This window comes from Grus americana, chromosome 10 (genome assembly GCF_028858705.1).
Source record: "Grus americana isolate bGruAme1 chromosome 10, bGruAme1.mat, whole genome shotgun sequence".
Taxonomy (NCBI): domain Eukaryota; kingdom Metazoa; phylum Chordata; class Aves; order Gruiformes; family Gruidae; genus Grus; species Grus americana.
The window spans coordinates 22,477,851-22,498,504 of NC_072861.1; the positions used below are offsets into that span (position 1 = coordinate 22,477,851).

The 20,654-nt window shown below is 36.4% G+C and overlaps 1 protein-coding gene across 1 annotated transcript in view; it reads left to right on the forward strand.

The window, feature by feature from the left end:
• IQCH (IQ motif containing H) overlaps positions 1–20,654 on the forward strand; it is a 71,271-nt gene that overhangs the window by 327 nt on the left and 50,290 nt on the right. The window contains exons 2-9 of the mRNA XM_054837291.1: positions 581–697; positions 1,051–1,148; positions 1,497–1,611; positions 6,081–6,203; positions 16,682–16,793; positions 17,546–17,674; positions 18,613–18,827; positions 20,109–20,654. The exon at positions 20,109–20,654 is cut by the window's right edge and continues 6 nt beyond it. Of these exons, the coding sequence (XP_054693266.1) occupies positions 581–697; positions 1,051–1,148; positions 1,497–1,611; positions 6,081–6,203; positions 16,682–16,793; positions 17,546–17,674; positions 18,613–18,827; positions 20,109–20,654 (1,455 nt within the window). The remainder of the gene's footprint in view (positions 1–580; positions 698–1,050; positions 1,149–1,496; positions 1,612–6,080; positions 6,204–16,681; positions 16,794–17,545; positions 17,675–18,612; positions 18,828–20,108) is intronic.

Consider the following 20,654-nt stretch of genomic DNA (forward strand, 5'->3'; position numbering starts at 1 on the left):
GGGGAGGCCGCCTCACACCGCGGCTGAGGCGCGGCCTGCTGCTGAGGGGAAGGGAGGGCTCAGCCCCTGCGTGAGGGAGCGGCTGCGAATTTTGGATAAAGGCTTGGGCTTTCTAAATTTTATAATTCTTAGCATAACGCGACCTTGAACTTTCTTGGTTAACGCAGCGTAAATATACGTTTTAGACAGGGGTTGACGTGATCTCCTCACAGGTTGCCTCTACCTTTCAGTCCCTCCTTAACACTGATGTTCCTGTGTAGTTAAGCCATCTGTGCGTAGAGAGATGTTTGAAATGTGTAAGGAAATATCTTTCCTTGGCAGAGGACCTCAGTCCTGAAGTTTACCACCACTGCTTTGTGAGATTTGTTTTAAGATGAACTTTTTTCATGTTTGCTACGATCTTTTTCTACGGCTTTAAAGTTATTGGCTTTGTATTCTCTTATTTATAAAAGTACAGAAGTATGGGAAGTGGCATGTATGTCTTTCCTGTATTTAGGAAGCATTTAATTTAGATTAAAACCTGCCACATAATCCCACCGGTTTTGTTATGGTATGATTTTTGTCATAACTTGCTTATTAGGTTCAAGAAGACCTTCACAAGCTTAAAGTGAAAAATACCAACTTGAAAGGAAACATAGAAGCCATGGATATTAGTGACCTGGAAGCAGCAATTGAAAGAACTGAACTTGGGCTGAGAGTAAGTAAAATGGAGCAGATCCAGAGGACGAATCAGTTTTTGAGATCTCTGTCACTAATTCACTTAGAGTACATGGGGCCACATATTTGTTATCCTGCAAGATCCCTTTCTGATTAACAAATGGTGGGATTCATCAGGCACTGCATTTCAGAACTATGGCTTCCTTTTTTGGGCTGTCAGATTAACTGATCTTGTGCCCCATACCATTAGCCAAAATCTGATTTAGTCCAACAGAAGCACAAAGCACTTTTCAGTCAAGTGAAGATCTGGATTGCTAAATTAACTGAGTTAAATAAATTTAATATTCCTCATACCTTTGTAATAGCCTAAAAATTATTTTTTCCCTCTAACAGAAACATGCTGAAAATCATTTAAATGCTATAAACAGACGCGTGTTAACTATTTCTTCTACTGATAATAAAGAAGTACATTCAAAAGAGCCCCCTAAATGGTAAGTGAAACAGCTGTTTCATTGCAGAGACAAATGCAAGCAGCAAGACAGAAAACCAGAATCTTCTAAAGCAAATGTGAGTATTGGCCCCAATGAGGTTTGGTCATTTGCTATTTTGGTTTTATTTTGTTTAAGTTAAAAAACAATACAAAAATAAATGCAGTAAGTGTAGCTACAGAAGTAGCTACAGCAATCTTCTGCTAACCCCTGTGATTTTTTTTTTTGCTAAATGCAAATTTACATAAAAATACAGTCTTTCAGATTCAACCAGATGGAAGCAGTATGGGGTTAATAGGTAAAATCAAAGTAATTTTTAAAAACCTCACTGTTTGTTTCTTTCTAAATCAGGGGCCTTCATTTTGGTGCTTCTCAGAAACAGCTTATTTTACCACGAGTACCTGTTGAGCCCGTGACTGTCCAGGCACACAGCAAATCAGCACTACGCATTTCTCAAAGTTCACAGGTCTGAAATAACATACTGCCTATTCTGCCAGAGAGCACATTAAATGGGTAGACTGGTGTCTTGTAGGTTACCTGTTGATCCCATAATGTTATGTTCTGACTGCACATGGATTCAGTTTTTGATAATCTACCATCTATGACTGAAAGTGTTTAAAAATTGTCAGTAGAATGAGCGGGCTGAGAGATATCCTCACAGTCGGGATAAAATCTAAGTTGGGAAGGACTTCAGTATCATTACGGGTGCATGTACAAGTCTTCCATTCTTTACTTTTTCTTCACCCACAAGTATATTGGTAAGGAGTTCTGAAACCAGGTGTTTGTTCAAGCTTTAAGGTCCCAGTCCTGCAAATACCGTGTGCTTAACTAATTCTGCAAGTAACGTGTCTAAAATAAATTGAACTATCTATTGGAATAGCGTGAGCACAGTTTGTGTTTAATTGAGACTAAAAGTGGTTCTTTTTTTATTTGTTTTTTCATAAAAGATATGGCAAATTGAGGGAAAGACTTCTGTTGATGTATAGGGTAGACACCTCTGATAAATATAGGTTTTTGCCTTGAAATCTGAGTTTTTGCTGGTTTTATAAATGAAATCCTTGTAAAATCATTTAAAACCTTCCTAAAATGTTTGTGTATGAAGTATTTTTGCTTTATTATTCTAAGCTGTGAATTTTGACTGATGAGTTCAAGGTAGTTTCCTCAAACATGTTTTAAAAACAAATGGAGGTTAATTAGCTGAATTTAAAAATACCCATTGTCACAATTTTGGGTTATTATTGTTTAAATTCAAGGGAGCTTTGAGTGAGAGAGAACCTTCTCTATAGTTCTATTACCAGAAGCTAGGGATTGAAGCTACTTGAAATGGTATAAGCAGAATGAGCAGGCAAACACTTATATTGCTGATTATCTTTGTAAAAGAAGTCCCAGTATGAAGTAGTATTGAAATATTGCTTACTCTTGAAACAACGGATAAGGTACAATGAAGATCTCTGATTTTTTCCAGACAATATTCCAACCCTGTCCTACATGAATACACTTATATTGTGAGAAAAAAAATTGTGAGAGTTCAGCTACTCTGTAAACTCTGTATTATCTATGGTCTTTCAGCTCCTCGTGTGCACCAATGAGCTTAATTTACAGTGGAGCACATGCTCTGTCCTGCCTTGACTTTCTCTTTGTCTTTTCGTTTCTGATATCTGTGGCATCTGCTTAGAAATGCATATCCAGTGACACACAAGCTACCCCTAATTTCCCATTATAAAGAAAATGGCACACAGTGCTGTTTTGCCAGCTGTTCTACATGCCCGGCATGCCAACATAAAAAGCTTTTATTATTAAATAGTTGTGAAATCCAGCTGGGAAATTATCATCTACAATTCCTTACTTCCTGTCTTTTCCTTACTTGTAGCTATAAACAGTTTTGGTTTCTTTAAGCATACTTTGATGTTTTTCAAAATTCCTTTCCACTCAGAAGAAATATTAGTGAACTGAATAGTTTTCTGTTTGCAGACAGTATTTCCAGATATGCAGGTTTGAAGAAATCAACATTTCAACTCGTAAGGCTTCTGAGAGACATTAATAATTCACGTAGTAATATTTTTGTGCTTTGCAGTCTATAGTACGCTGTGCTAGAATAGAAACGGAGCATAAGTTGTGTTTGTAGTAGGATAAAAGAAGGTTGGAGTCAAATAAGCACAGATGCTATTTTCACATATGCATTGCTAGAATACTTGTCATATGGGAAATAGCTTGCCCACAGGTGTCAGAATAGGCTTAAAATTATTGTTTACTCACACATACAGTATTTCTGAGTCATATCAGCAGGCAGATAAGACTCTGCAAATCTAGCTTACAGGGAGCATTGTGAAGCACTGTTCCCCCCCCTTTTTTTTCCCCCCACTATGTGTTGTAATTGGATTTCTTCTAATAAAGCCTGAGAACCATAAACAGGTGTCTTCCTCGTGCAGTAATTGTAAAGCCTCTGTATAGCAATGGCTGAAAATACATTGTTATCCATAACTGGTAAGTGTATAAGTTCAAATTTATTTAAAAAAAAAATGCTAATTGAAAACACCTAAACTGATGCTTGTGCAGCTTTGGGGTTTGGAGGTTTTTGGTTTGTTTTTTCTAAAAGCTGATACTTCCCGTGACAATCTGAATACATAGCAGAAGTTAATTTTCTGTCATCGTTAATAGAGTTAAAGATGTACATGTAAAGATGTTTCTAGGGGGCTCTACAATATGCAAATTACATAAATAGCTAGACACGAAAAGTGGTTTAGTTACCAATAATGTAGATTGTTTCAAAGACTAATATAATGTAGTCCATTCAGAAAGGAATTGGACTCTGTTAGAAACTACGTACCATATACATCTGCAAACCAGAATTACCTAGTGAATCAGATTTGTTGGCTTATGACATGATAAAATTGCCCTCCACTCTGAAATGACTTTTGTGTTGAAGTAGAACAAGATTTGGACCATTTAATTGTACGGAACATGTCAACCTGTTCTGTATACTCTGGTATACTCCATGTTAATAATTGAGCGCAATAATTCTCACTGAACATTATATTAGTAATAATGCAGTATTCACTCTGCTATTCTCATTTTTTTTCTTGTTCTGCATCAAGATGGTTCAAGATATGCAAAGTCTCAAATTTAAGCTAATATAGATGGAAGAGACCCATGATACCATCTGCTCCAGCTCCTGCAAATGTAGAATTGTCGCTTGTCATACATCTAAGCTGACAAAGTAACTTTTATCAGTTGTTTTTTATTTTTTATTAAGCATTTCAATTCTTGTTATCCTGTGTGGAATCTGCCACTTCAGCATTGATCATTTCACTGTCAGTCTGGGTGGGGAGTCTGCATTGTGAATCATCTCCTATTTTAATTGAGAAGGTACTCAATTTCCCCCCAATTCTTGTTTAATCGCACAAGCAGTTTCCTTTCTGTACGGCGGTGTGTTATAAAATAAATACCACAAAATCACTGATGAGGTGAAAATTGAACTTTCTGTCTCTGTGCAGCCATGTGGGTAAAAGAGTAATTGGCTTGGATAATAACTTTTGCTCTTACAAACCCAAATCTAAATGAGCATCTCATTGATACATCTGCTTGTAATTACTTTCAAAAGAAGAGAATATATTGTGCAGATAAATGAATTAAACCATTTTTAGTGCTTTCACAAAGTAATACAATTGTTTAATAGTTCAAATATACCTCTAACGATTCTTGCACTTTTTATGGCATATTTTGTTTTTTAAAAAACGGAAGTCTCATAAATTCCTTTTTTACATTTACATAATAGAGGTATGAGCAGAGAGTTCTTGTGTATAAATATGTTTAGTTGGATCTTACTATGTAAGGGAGCTTTTTGTATTCCTGTGTCCATGTAATGGGAGTTAGGCACATACGCTGCGAAGCACCAGCTCCTCTGAATTACCTGAGCTCTGTTGACTTCTCTGGTGATACATTAATTTCTGCCATTTGAGGATTCTTCCTTATTCAGCACTGGTTGGTAAATGAACCCTGTTGGATGCAGAGTCTAGTTAGCAATGTTATTGCAAGAAAAGTGTTGGGAGATGTTACTACACTTGATACAGATCCAGGTGTAAAGTAAAGCACGTGCATTAAAATGAACCAAACTGTCTTCAATTAAGAAACTTCTACTCTAGTAAAAATATATGGCATCACTTCTGGCTTTTGTAGAAAAGGTATGTGCTTTAGATACTTTTTATAACAAGAAGAAACTTTAAAAGTATTTTTCTGTCCGTCAGGATTTAAATAACAATTTTTATTAGCAAAATAGTTGAATCCATTCCATGCGGATAACACAGGATATTAAGAAACTACTGTGTTTTAATTCTTATTGCTATATGGATTTTTTTTATTTCCTCATTTGCTTATAAGCAAGTGCTCTATCTGCATTGAGTCAATGGGCCATAACCGATCCAAAGAAGCTGTTCTGGTCCATAAGGTCAATGATTCATGAATTAAAGTCTCTGGCAAACATGGCCAAGGTAGATTGGACTCTTATTATCAGCTGTGGGAAGAATGCATATATAACACCTTCCCAATAGGTGGGATGTGTATAAAACATTTGTTGTAACACAGATAAATGGAATTCACAAATGACTTATGTGAATCAAGTGAGTCAAGCCTGATTAGTCCGTTCTACTCAAAGTTTTAACTCAAAGGTGCACAAATTTGGAAATTTCAGAGCATGTAATGAAATTAATTGAAGACATTTTGGCAAAAGCATATATGTGAATAGTAGTCATATGCCTTGCTAAGTCGTCCATCTAATCAAAAGGCATTTCTTCGTTGTTTGCCCAGTTCTGTGTGAATAGTCAAATAGTGCAAATTTTTATCATCATTTTGCAAATTTATGAACGTTATTCAATTCTTGCTTATAAACCTTCTGTCTTAGTGCAGTTATTTTAAGACTATGCATATTATATATTTCAGCATCAGCTGGAAATGGATATGAAAATCATGCTTGACCCAGAGAACACCAATAATAAAGCTGGTTTAAAACAACAGAACTATGAGACCAGGCTGCCACTTATAACTAAGAAAAAATCTACTCCTGTAAGTAACTTATCTTATGGGCTTATTATATGCACTACTTTTCACTGTGGAAGTTAAAACATATCAGATCTAAATAAAAAGAAAATTAAGTGAAAGTACCTCATAATTTCCTACTTTTTGACATTGATATGTAACAATCAAAACATTTTGAGTGACAATACTGGGAAAACAAACCTGTAGCATAACAAGTTTAGGTGGCAAGACCCTAATCCAGCAGAAGTAAAACTATACATGGGAACGCACATGGTAAGTAATCTCAGTAAAACCAGGGAGTGAAGATAAGCAAACGGGAGCTTGTGGAGTTTAGGATGTGACCCACAGATCGAGGAGGAAGTAAAAGAGGTTTTACTGACCAGAATGGACTTTCAGTTGTTCATTATATGGCAATTTCTTAAAAAGACAAGACTGCATTTTGTTTTCAAAGAATTGAAAGAATTTCAAAGAATTGTTAGGAATGAGTGAAAAATGCTTGTACTTTGTTTTGATGCTCTTTTTAATTGACTTTTTTTAAAAAGGCAATTCTGCCACATGATTGCTGACACCACAAATCAGTGTCACTGAATCAAAAAAATAGGGGTTATGCTGAAAGAGAATCAGAATCCTAGAGTGACTACGTGAATTTAGGTGTCATTTACATCTCACTTTTCTGACTTGGTTTGGGAGGGAATGTCAGGTTCTACTTCTTAGCTCCATGCTTGGAGCACTTAACTTTGGAACATGAGGGACATCTTCCATATGGAGATATTTCCATGTCTTGTAGATCCCAAGTGTCCTCACTGTCAAGCTACAAAGTACTCTGAAGCACAGGCTTTCTTTTATTGCTAGTCAAGCTGTTTCCCATAGTACAAAACAATTATCTACCAAAGCTGAGACTGAGCACTTCCACAACACTCTCCTCAGAGTACCCTGACTAGTATCCATCGAATCACCCTTCTCCTTTCTGGTCTGAGAATGTTCAAGTTGAGTAAGATTAAGTTTTGATTCTTCCAAATTTGTGTTCTGCAACTGCTGCTCCTCTTAAACAAACAAATGAACGTGAAGATGGCATTTTCTGCAAAGTATGCTTTTAAAAAATTTAATAGGCACAGGCATCCCTCCAAAGATCAATTATGCTTACAAATTTAGCACAGCACTGTGGTCCACATGAAAGAATATGCCCAATGGTCTCACAAGGATGCTCTTCTACAATTTAATTTATGTAATAGAAGCATTATGCAGCAAGCCCAGTGCTGTAAGAGACATTCTAGGGTATTTGGTTTTAAACAACATAAACAGAATCTGTGAATGGCACAGTTGTAAGCTGCCACTTATAAAAAATGATTTTTGAAAGCTGTTGCCCAGACTAGGAGGTGATTTGTCTAACCCTGTGATATAGAGTTAATTAGAAAAAAGCATCATGGCTAATAGCTTTTTAGAACCACTGTAAAACACTCACAGAGAGGAATATTATACTACTGCAGAGCGCCATGTGTTTTACCATTCTCACTGAAACATAGTGATCAGAGAAAACTTCTTAATGTTGACTTAAATTACAAACATTTAGTGTAAATCAGTCAAGCTCTCTGATACATATTTACAGTTGCTAAGGAACTGTTGATGACAGGGAGATGGGCTGAAAAAACAAGTAGGTATTTCCTATCTCTAATTTATTTTACAGCATTTACTGAAGAAAATGCTTGTTAGAAGTTGTCGAATCCCATGACGCAATCTGTGTTTTGAAATGTTCTAGCTTCACTGAGGGTAAAATTTTGCAATTTGCAAAATCCACTACTGAGATTGTGAATTAAGGCATTTTTGTTATACATGATCTATACTAGCACTTAGAGGAATGATGGATATAGATCATCAATAGTAACTAAAATAAACTGATGTGTAGTTGCAGGTGTAAAATAATATGGTCTTTAGTTTTGAAAAAAATACCATTTAAAGTAGCTACAAGAATTGTTAGGTGCTACCTACCCTGTTTTTACTAATCAGCCATTAGAGGGCAATATTTGTACGCACACATGCGGGCACACACACGCGCGTATACCCATCTACGTGCCCTACATATGTACATAAGTTCAAAGATTATCTCCCAAAAAAATCACTGGCAGAAGGACTCTCATTGAAATAAATTAAAAACTAATTGCTTGGTTAACTGCATTCAGGTTTTTTTCCAAGAGTTGTCAGCATCTGAGTTTGAGGAGACCTGAGCATTTTAAAATGTGATGAGATTAAAACCAGACTGGTTTTGAGGTGACTAGATAGGTCAAGCACAAATCTACACGGACTTATTATCCTGCCATTTGAATAGTTTGAAAAATTATTAGTAGGGATCTCATTGTTTCATGAAAAATGTCTTCTTGCTCTTTTGGTATTATAAAGTTGCTGATGCTGGATTTTATGACAGAAACTAAGAACAATTAACTATTGCCCTTTTGTACCTTTTTGGGTCTGATAAGCACTAATGCTTCATCCTCTGTATTACAAAGTTCTGTAGTTATCTTAAAATGAGGACTGTAATTCTGTTTGAAACACCATGGGCAGACTGGGCATCACTTCATTTTGTAGTCTATATCTGGATAAGAAATGAAAAATGATGAGTAGATAATTATTAAATATGTATACTTCCCATGGAGTATCTAGCAAAACAAATAGTAATCTGAATTGCAGCAAAAATAATTCTGACGAACTACTGCAATGTAGAAAAGATTCACAACTATACCTTTTGTTCTCATAGGACTGCTGTTCTTTTATAGAATTATACTGGCACTTTTTGGTCCTTGTTTTCTTATAAATGTATATTATACTGTAAACTTAGGAACCTTTTAATTTATTCATGAGGTAGAATTTAATATGGTGATGATTTCTAGCCTTTGTGCGTTGCTTCTTATATAGTGTGCCTCTAATGGTGATGGCAGTGATTGTGTTGTGTGTGGGGGGGTTTAAGCTAACTTATTTGAGCACAACCATTTTAATTGTACCTTCGGTTATTCATTCTTTATTCAGTATTTGCATCGTGCTAATCACTAATGCTTATCACTGAAAGTCTATTCATTTCCAAAATTATAAAGTAAGGCAAAGCAGGGCAATTCTTTTCATTTCAAGTGACTGGAAGAAGTTGTAGAAGAAAAACAGGTCTTTTGGTCCTCAAAACCTGATTGTGTTTTAAACTTATGCATATGGCTATAATTACAGTCAAAGCATAATTTGGCAGTGGTAGCAGAATGAGACTTAAACAAATCGATGTTACACTACAGTAATTCAAAATAAGCTTGTTGCATTTGTAATATGGTATGTAATCATAATAACCAGCACAGTGAATTAATAAAATCTTCTTGTCACTAAAAATAAAAAGGAAATAATTGGTGAGATAGAGTTAACTTAACGGATGACTATAGTCAGCATCCTTTCAACCTAGAAATGGGAATGTGAAGGTCACCCCCATCTCAGATGACAAACGTAGAACGTTTTGTTGGTAAACAAATTAATCTTTTGAAAGGTCACCATTTGTTTTAAGTTTTTATCCAGTTCTTGTCATCTAGAATTGGAGATTGACTGTCATTTTGCTAGGTAGGGGTGCAGCCGAAGCTGCTGAAGCTGTTTCTGTACATATCAGCATTCCTTGACAAAACTCAGTGCCTGATTGTGATGCTATGGGCTGCTGGTTTACAGCTGTCTCCGGACAAGAATGGAGGCCCACCCCTGAATTCCAATAAGTTGGTCCTGCATATTCCGCCTCGTGTAAGCTGGCCCTTTGCCCACAAGTAAAATGTATCGTAGTTTAAGCCAACAATTATCTTTCTTACTTCCTTCTGTGCTGCTTCTGTTGCCTTTTTCAAAAAGCAGATGTGGGATTCACAAAAGTTCTCCATCTATTCTTTCTTGCACCTGTTATGGCAGAATTTTGATAGAGGTAAATTTCTGGGAAAGGTAGCAGTAGGCAATCAAAGGAGCAAAGCTTGATTTTTTTCCAAGTATGTGGAAAATTGACAGTTCAGAGCCATCTCTGGTTACTTTAAGAGCTTAAAGTAGGTAAGAATAACATATAAGACCTGTTGTTAAAGATGCCAAGTTGCTCCATATTAAAGGTTTAATGTTGGGCTTTCTATTTAAATTGGACTTAATTTTCTGTAGATAAACAAAATCTGAGGGAAATAATAAGTATTAATATCTTAATATTGCATTTAAGGGAAACTGTCTAAATTATTGGGTAGATAAAATGCTGGACTATGTAAATCAGAATGAGGACAAATTTTAATTTTCTATACAATTTTCCAACTCAGAAATTTTCTTGAATAAAAAGACAATCAGTCATAAAAATTGTTCATATTCTAAATCTCTTACAGAGACTGTTACAAATTTAACTCATCTGACTTTAGAATAGTTCCACTGACGCTGGTGGGAATTTGTCCTTTACTTAGCATTCGGTATTTCTGCATTGAATTCCACGTGCTGGTTCTTAGACTCAGAGGACCAAAATTAGGTTATTGGAAACCAGACTGAAATGCTTTCTGTATTTACTATTTATTACTAAGATTATTTTGCTTTTTTGTCAGAACAAGATCCTTTTTCCCAATAGATAGATAATGGAAGTGTGAGTGAAACTATTCTTTGATACTGCTTCCTTGCTTTGCTGCTTAGAGTGTAAATCAACACAGAAAAAACACAACAGTTTAGACTGTAAGACTGTAAAACTATAAAATGTAATGAAATCCTACAGTAATTGTTATCTAGACAAAAGCAAAGCTGACCTGATCTAATGTGGGTGGTAGAATGAAGATTGGACTTGATATCCTACAGAGAGCCCTTCTAACCAACGTTTCTATTATTTCTGTGATTCTGTGATTGAGAGCAAAGAGTGAAAATCACCTCTGCCTTTACTCCATTTGAATTTTTTACAATCTGAACTGATTTTCTCCCATTGCTCAAAACTTACCTCCTCCTCTTGCATGAACAGCAGGCTCTGTTGATTTGTAACCACTTATGGGACAGACTTGTTGAAGGCTCTCATATCCTTCCATATTGACATAGAAATTCTTTCTGAATTGGTTATCAAAGCAGCTTTGCATGTCTCTAAGTGAGGTTGTATAAACCATGCTTTCTTAGATTGCTTATATGATATGATCAGGTAGCTTCAAAAGCCTTGCTAAAGTCAAGAAGTAGTACTTACTTTTTCTCCCTTATTCACACCACTTGCTAACCTGTTGTAGAAAAAAATTAGATTGGTCTGACAAATTTGATCTTCACAGGTTCAAGTTGCTCATTTATTTATTTGTTACTTTCCAGATGTTGATAATTAGCTTGTTTGGTTCTTTGTTTAAGAATTTTTCCCAGAATTGTAGTTAAACCAATAGGGCTAGAATTTCCCAACACACCCTTTGCCCCTTTCTAAAGATAGGCACTATGCTCTTTTCCACTATTCTAGTATATTTTCCATTTTACAAAAGTCCCACTAGGAGTTCTGAAATTGCTTTAGATTGTTCTTTAAGTATCCTAGAGTGTATTTTGTCAGGACCAGCCAATCTGAAAACCTCTGAGCATTATCTCATCTGTTTTGCCCTTAAGGTAGCCTGAGACTTCTTCCATTTTGCACTACAATTAAGTGAGTTGATTCATAACTAGCTGTTTTTTCAATTATAATTATGAATGTACTTAATGATATCATTTTTTACTACCCAGAAGTTTCTTTCTACTTGCATCTCATTTTGTCTTACCTGTTTAGGCAAACAAGAAGCAGTTAGCAGTATGCCTGTTTTCTATATGCTTTTGTCTTCTTTTGAGATCAATGAAGAACATATGATGTATCAACTTCGACAGCTTGCTATCTTTCCTATCCTGCTTCATGTCTGAAATGCTTTGAGCTTGTTTCTGTAGTACATTTTATCTGTGGAACAGACCATTCAACCGAGTTCTGGTTTCCCTTAGACTTGCTTTCTCCAAGCTCTTACCTGCCAGTTTCCTGAGGGTAGTGAAAACTGACCTCAGTTCCATTGATTTTATTTTGCTATGCTTCCTCCTTCCCTTCATAGGGATTATGAACTGTGTAGATCAAATCTTGATAGGAACTTCTTAATAAAAAAATATGAAGGTAGATGGCAATTTGGAGAAGATAATCATGACATAATAGACTACTCTGGTACATACCTTTCCTACCATTACTATCAAGCTCTGTGGTTTTTGGTATTTACTTACCAAATCTCATCTATCTAATCTTCCTGGTTGATAAACTGTAGTTTTGATACATGATGGTACTCACCTTTTTTCTGTATTTAATACTAGTCTCTATTCTTTTACTGGGGGAAAAGCGTATTTATAAACATATTTTAAAAAAGAAGTTGTTCTAGTTAAATATTGCTGTCTGGGTAAAAAGAAAACAAATAGAGAACTAATTGGAAAATCCCTGTGGTGTTACAACAAGTGCCCTATTTAAAATGAAGCAAAAAGAAAAAAAAACAAGTGGGAGAGGTTTATCCACAGGAGAAAAACACTTTAGAAAGGGTAATAGAATTGTTTTTCTCATGTCCCAGGTTAATTACACTCAGAAACGCTTGAAATGAAAAAATAGTTTTTCAGCACACTCCAAGCATATTTTAAGGCAAGTAAGCCTTAGTGTGCACTGCAAATTAAGTGTTGCCTTCTAGCCCTATAAAACTGTACTTTAAAAGTATCCATGATGAAGCAGGCTGTACACTGACTTCAGTAAAGCATACCTGCTGAATCATAATCTTCATAACAAACTTCACTAGAAGACATTGTTCATGCAGGAAAATGTTTGAGGTTCCAATCACCTTGTAGCAGTAACAGTTGCTTGGGTTCTGCCAGAGAGGAAGCAGGTGAGGTGCCTGTAGGTTAGCGTTGTATAGGGTGTGATCCTGCTTCCATGGTGTTTTGGGTCTGTCTCCACTACAAACATTAAAATACTAGTTAGGAGCTGCCAGTTCTGGAATATGTGGTATTAAATTCACTAGGTTTTGTGTTTATGCCATAAAAGCTGTAGGTGTGAGGTAAAGGTTTTAAATTGCACTGACATAGGCAGACGGAAGTCTATTGAAAACCTTTTAAAAAGATGCAATCTTTTCAGTATCTTTTTAAGTTAAATCACTGAATAATGGTAGTAAAACTATATAATGATGCTAAACGTAAACCTCTTTCTTGCAATACTTAATATTATGTTTATTATTTTTAAGGTCTTATTGTTGCAATTGCGTTGGCTTAATTTTGGTGAAAATAACTGAAAGATGAAAGCATTTTGTCAAATTTTGCTTTGGTATCTCACTGAAGCCTTCAAGAGGGCAGCTAATGCAGCAAATAGTATGCGGAAAAAAAATAGAAGAAGGGTGTACAGATTGGGTGGATTTTTTGTAGGTAACTGTTTTGGGTCAGCTCCATAGTTCCACTATGTTGCCTGTACTATGTAATGAAGTGAATCATAGTGGCGCTGTGCAGTGTAAATGAGAGCTTAAATTACATTACAGTTGTAGCTGTCCTTATTTTAACATGACACCTGCCATGGACTTTATAGAAATTAAAGGATACAGCAAAGAAGAATTAAATCTCTATCTCCAGTTAAAACCAAACCAAATCAAAAATCCTCTAGGCTGCATTTGAACTCATACACTCCACCTGAATTGCTTTTCTTTGTAGCTTGTTACATCTCTGTGAACACAAATGAAATACATATGTTTCATAGTGCTGTTTATCATAACAAAACTCCTGGGATTTAAACCAGAATAAAACTGACCAATAGTAAAATCAGTCCTGCTTTACTGATACAATAGCAATAGCCTGAAAAAGGAGTCACTGTTTAATTAAATTTCTTTCCATTTATATATTTTTGTTGCATCCTCAACAAACTGCTGGGGCTGAGAGTGAGTAGAGAAGTGTGGTTTATTATTCCCTTTTCTCAGTATCAAGCCACTTATATGCTAGCTGGTATAAAGTTAATCTTTGTTATATGCTTATTGCTATTTTCTTGGAACACAAGGACATGAAGATTCATACATCTAGATCCCTTAAAGCATAATGCTTCATAATGGCCATAACTAAAATGAGTGCCTATGATTTCTCTGAAAGATTCTCTATTATGATAAAGCATACATATTTTCTATCTCCCTAATGTCTCGTGGACAGTGTTATTATACAAATTGGGAGGAAAAATTATAATAGTTTATTTTGATCTATCTCATTTCCCTATTAGGATTATAAGCAGTTCTTTAGAATTGCCTATCCCTTTCTATAAAGTTGATGGTTGATGTTATTCACTAGTTATGACACAATAGTGCTCAAAGATCCCAATCATAGCCTGGATCCTATTGTACTAAAAGCTGTACACAAGCATGATAATCAGTCATTAAAACCTAGTATTTTTACACGAGGAAGTCCCAATGTGCTCTATAAAAGAGGTAAATATTATTATCACCATTGTGCAGATCTATCAATATTTACTAGCTTTCTGATTGTATGTATTTAATATTATTTGAAGGTAGCTTATAATTCATAATGAAATAATTTTTAAAAAAGCAAATAAAAAAATTTCCAGCACATCGCATTAGGTTGTCTTCCATATAGCTCATCAGTAGGGTTCAAACATTTCTGTCCAATATAAGAATTTCTAACCATTAGACTAATGGAGTAACTGGTAACAGATTGTCACCCACGAAAGCATGGGACATTTTTTTAATGTCAGCTTCACAGCTGTTTGCTGACTAAAAATGAGACTGTGGGATCTTGGGGTCCACTCCACATTGCGAGGGCAATGTGCCCTGTTGCATACAAACCTGTGTGCTTCCTTTTCTCAGTCTGCCCCAGTTTCCCCTTTTCCCATTTTTATCTTGCCCCAGTCTCTCTGTTCCTTGAGACTGTCTTCTGGACTGCTTCTAGAACATATCCTGGTCTTATCTGCCTGATCTTCTGCCAGGCTCCCCACCTATCTGCCAGGCTCTTTGTCCAGCCTGTCCCAATGTTTTTCTTAACGCTGCTGTCCCTGGGTCTTCTTCCTTCTCCAATCTGTCTGCTGGCTTTCTTTTTTGCTCAAAGACCCAGCATGCCCCTCCAACTACCTTTCTTCTTCTTGAGACTGATAATATATTTACACCTGTGTGTTGGCACTTACTTACCCTATTCATTCAAATTTAGTCGCTTCCTTCTTGTGTTGCCTCGACCCAGCATGAAGGTTACTGGAGAACTTGTAAAGTTGCAGAGTTGCAGTTGCAGAGGAAATTGTGAGCAGCATATATTAGACCACACCCAATCCCTAAGTAGTTAGCTGCTAAAACTAAGAAACCTCTATCTAGATTTCCAAAAATCTGTTGACAGAGTAAGGTTTGATAGGCTAGTGTTAATTTTTCCTTTTGCTTCATAAAACATTTGAGTTTAAGTTGAATCGTCCATGTATTTCTAGGTTAATCATTGTCTTATTTTTCTAGCATCAGCCAGATGAGAGAAAACAGTATCATCTTCTGGTGGTGGTGGTTCACTATCATCAAGTGAAAGATCTCAATGCCTTGAAGTTGCATGTGCTGTCATGTTTTAAACCCACTGAATATCTAGTTCTCTTTTTCTTTAGGAGTTCGAGTACAACCCACTTTGCAAATGGAATAGTACGTGTATTCCTAGTCAGAAAGAAACTGAAGATACTTAGGATAGTGGAGAGAGAAAAAAATGTTAGATGATAACACAGAGTTTTTGTATTTATAATACTGAAGTATAAGCTGGCAATATATATTTTTTTTGCCCTGTGCAATGCTCTGTATGCGCAATAATAAGCGTAACACTAAGACACGTGATATCACTGTCCTGAAGTGATGTGTGTCACTGCTTGAATTCCTGGCACTTAGAACCATCAGGTTTCGTTTTTTCAGGCAAGCACAGGTTAATTGGGGAAGTAAGGGAGCTTTAATCCGCACATCAGCACAGCCAGTGTGGCACTTGTTTCCACATCGCATTGTCAGGCTGTGCCATTCCCTGCTGTCTTGAGGAACCCTGAAACTTCAGAAGTCTGTGATACTTAACTATTCCCTGACTTGTAAGTAGTTTCACATATTTTAGTTCCATTAGTATTCTTTCCAGCAAAAATTTGTTTACATATTTGAAAGTATTTCTTTTTCTTTCTGGTACCTTGCCTGTGTATGCATTTTATATATTTAGAGTGTTCTGTCAAGAAGTACTATGTTTATGCTATACTCATTAAAACTGAGCAAACTTCTTGTGATTCCTTTATTAACTAGTACACTGATTCTTGCATAGCAGAAGTCATAAGACATCAATTGGATTTAATTAACTTTATTTTAAATTACTAAAGTAATGACAGTAGACAATGCTGTAGCATGTTCATAAGTAGTAAAAGCAGTGCTTGTGCTGTTACGTTATTAAATCTTAATGAAACTATTCATACCAGAAATTATATTTATTATTTATTGTTGCAGGAGTAGAAAAGTGTGTCTTTGCAAATCCAGGATTTCTTTTTGTTAAAAGAAGATTCTGTCTCATCCTAGATGTGCAGGCAGAAGATAGTGAAAGGTCATACAGTTAGCAATCTTTGGGGTTTGCCTGCCTCTCACCACATGGATTCTCCCTTACCCCTGTTAGAAGAAGATATAACAAAAGGTGAGTCACAGAAGCCCACCTGGGTACTGTACAGATGTATGCTACATAAGTAGTGGTGTTTGCTGTTTGCAGCAGTTATCTGGTAATGAAATTTTCTGGCACCTCAAAACTTGTAAGAATTGTGATCTCAAATGTTGCAAATGGTAGAGATCAACTTCAGACTACATACTCCATGTGGCAGCTAACTTAGGACATAACACATGTTATGTTGAGCATCGTCCTCCCTGAGTCAGTTATCTTGTAATTCACAGAGTTCAGTTGCTGCTGAAAAAAAGAATTGTGTGCAGTGGAGGATTCTTGTATGACTAAATAACATGGTCAAAATAAAGGGTCATGATTAACGTCTGGTTTTTAATCATTCAACCTTAACTAAACCTGCACTTGGACTACTTTAGCAATCAGTCCATATTCATGATTACATTATGGTTTACAAGAATTAATTCTTATCCATTCTGCGTATTAAATTGCCATTGTACAAGCACGTAATTCCTTCTTAGAATCAGCACCATTACAATATGATTCATCTATTTGTCAATTTTTATAGGCAAAGTTCACATTTCTTGAAGGTAAAATATTGAGTATTGAAAGATAAGACTCTTTCAATAAAAGAAAACTGCTGCTTTTTTAGTTTTGATTTGGAATTGGAAGAACTCGAGTCTGCCTTTGTTTAATTATTTCTTTATTGTTACTAATTCTTTTTCTTTCATAGCTGGAATGTATATGAATTGTTCAGGGATGTCATCTTCTTGTAGGTATTCTGAGCCTAACTGAACAAAGGCTTATCCCTCCCACAGCAAAGATAACTCTCCAGACATGTCCTGTTGCATCCAAAGCAATGCCTTTCCATGAATTTCACAGGCAGCACAAGAAGTCAGCTCTAGGTGAGTGCAAAGGATTGATAACAGCCATCAATTGCATCTCCAACTCTACTGTCAGGCCCTTGTTTGATCTCACAAGGAAACAGCTGTCTAATGAGCACTCACTCAAATTTTTAAGACTACTAAGTGCATAAAGATGTACATAAGCATCCTGTGCCTTGCAACTGAATGGGAATCAGATTTCTTAATCCTTGTGAGGTTTTGGTCCCTGTTCATTTCTGAAATCCTGGTAGGTTCCTACCTGCATGTTTAAAATTCTAAGCACCTGAATCTGACAATCTGACCATTGGTGTTAGTGTAAAGCCAGCGTTACCCTAAGTCATGACTGAACATGACTTACAACAGCTGATCAAGCGTCTGTTTTGCCAGTGTGATTAAATGAGTGACTCCTAATAAATGAATATACTCTGGGCAATGGGATTCTGATCTGTCACAAAGGGTACTCAAAACTGTTGTTGCCACAGCTGCTTGTGGCATATGACATCAGTCTGGAAAGGAGCGTAAGCAAAATGAACAATGGGCTCAGTACTATAAATTTGACAAGTTCTCCTAATGAAAAGGGATGGTTGAAAACTAAAATTATATATGGAATAACCTGGAGTGTAAGTGCTCATATTTTGCCATTGTTATCCTGGGTGTACTGTTGGCTGGCATATTACAAACTTTAGAACGTTATAGATTAAAACTGTGATACATTTTCCTATAGCCTAATCTCAGTCTTCACAATAGCAACCTGTTATAGTATGGTTTGGTTTATGGCCATCCAGTGGCATTCCTCAATGGTTTTTGGTGATAACTCCTGAAAATTGCAACCTGCTTGGACACAAGAGCAAACTGGAACATGCCAGTACCTAATGGTAGGTGGTAGAAAACCAATTTGATGCTGTTGTTGCACTTCTTTCAACAATGAAACCTGTGATAAATTTTTTTCTTTGGTACAGGAGAGGTTAGTGGTAGGGCGGACCCTGAGAATACAGACACCATCACCTTTCCAAACTCAAAGGAAGCAATTTATGGCAAATATTCCTCTAGTAAAGGTAGCACTGCACCACTTCCATCCAGCAGCTCCATGGTTTCAGCAAGGAAATCAAAGCCGGTGTGGACGTATCCACCTCAACAGTTGGAATCTGAGCTGCAGATTCCCTCTCAGACACAGGTATTTAGACAGTGACGATAATGACATTTTTATTCATGTTTTTAATACTGTCTTTACTAGAGGTGGTTTAGGAAATGACTGTAAATCACTAAATTGGTACAGGAGGGTTTGAACCAAAGCTAGTAAATAAATAGTAAATATTGAAGTAAGTAGGAAATACTTTGTATATTGCTAGTTTCTACTTTCTCAAGTCTTCTACCTAAATTTGTTTGCTTTTTCACAGAATCTTAGAAAATACGTCTAGAAAAGATGTTACGAGGTTATCTAGACCTCCAGGCAGAATTACCTGTACCTATAATATTGCAGACAGATGTTTTTCTAACCTGTTCTGAAAACTTTCGGTGATAGCAACTCCACAGTCTCCCTAGGCCATCTGTTCCAGTGCTTAACTAACTATCTTTACTGTTATAAAAGAGTTTTTTAATGTCTCATCTAAATCTCCCTCACTGCAGTTAAGCAAATGTAGTGTTTCCCTTTATATTTACAGAAGACTATAGGGGAGTTTGACCTTGACTGCTTAATGCTTGCTGATTGTTCTGGATCCCCATGCAAAAGGGACATTTCTTTCTTTATATGGTAATTATTGTGTTCCATAGCAAACTGTCTAGAGTTTTTCTTGATCTTTCCAGACTTTTTGACTTTTGTGCCATTGAGGAGATCTGAAAATGAAAGAGGGGATCTGAAAATCAAAGATAAAGCAAGCTTGAGAAATGGAGATCAAGGAGTTATTAATGTAAATAAAAATAATTACCTAAAAATAGTTTGAAAATAGCTCTGATTCTCAATCTAAGTGCACTAATGACTCACTGGCTAAAGCTACCAGTAAATATGGAGCTCTTTTAAAAGGGAGGAACATTTCTGTTCCAAGTTTTACTCTGTTTGCATTTATATGGCAGGATGTTACCCATTCTCCTGGGATGGGTGGAGGCAGTCACAGTCGAAGAATGCTATTGCATTTACTTTCCAACTGTAGTCCAGTGAATCACTATAGAGCTTAATTTTTATATTTGGTAAATCAAGCATAGTTCCTCTCGGCAATTGATGTATTTCTGTAAAAATGCTCATAATCTTGCATGACCTCTGAGGTCTTTGTGTGGGAGTGTATTTTATGGTAAAGCTGGGCTAGACTTCGTGGTTATGATGTATAAATCAGTATGAGTGTATTTCAGATGCATACATTCCCACAGTTAAGTGGTAAATAGTAATACAGTAGTGTGTCTTGACCACTCATTTACGATCAATGGCAATTACTCTTAATCTGTGGCTATTCTCTTCCCACAGCCCCCACAAATGTCTCCATGTCAGTCCTCACCAGATCCGTGCTTTGATTGCGACATTGCTGTTTACCATGGCACGATCGACCAGAAAGCTCCAGGCTTTCTGGCATTCAAGCAACATTATTGTTTATCTTGGGGGAGCATTGTCTTTTTTTTGGAACATACAGAAAAGCTTCTCAAGGACTATGCTGTACCATTGGCTACAATAAACTGTAAAAAGTTGGCGGAAGTTGCATCAGACTTCGAGCTTAATGAGAATCCCACCAAAAGTGACATTCTGTCGGTGATAAAGAATCAGTCAGCTGTGAAAAAGATCTTAAATCGACCTGGCCAAAGATACAAAGGCCAAAGGGGTACAGAGATGGCCGCTACAAAGATCCAAGCAGCATGGCGATGTTATCAGGCCAGAAAAGCCTACGTCCGTCTCAGGCAGCAGCAGTGGGCATCAGGTGTGATCGCCATTTCTTGGCTCTTGCATAATCACATGGCACGTGTGAAAAAGACCCTGAAGGAATCACGTCAGAGACACCTGGAGAATTTTTACATCAGG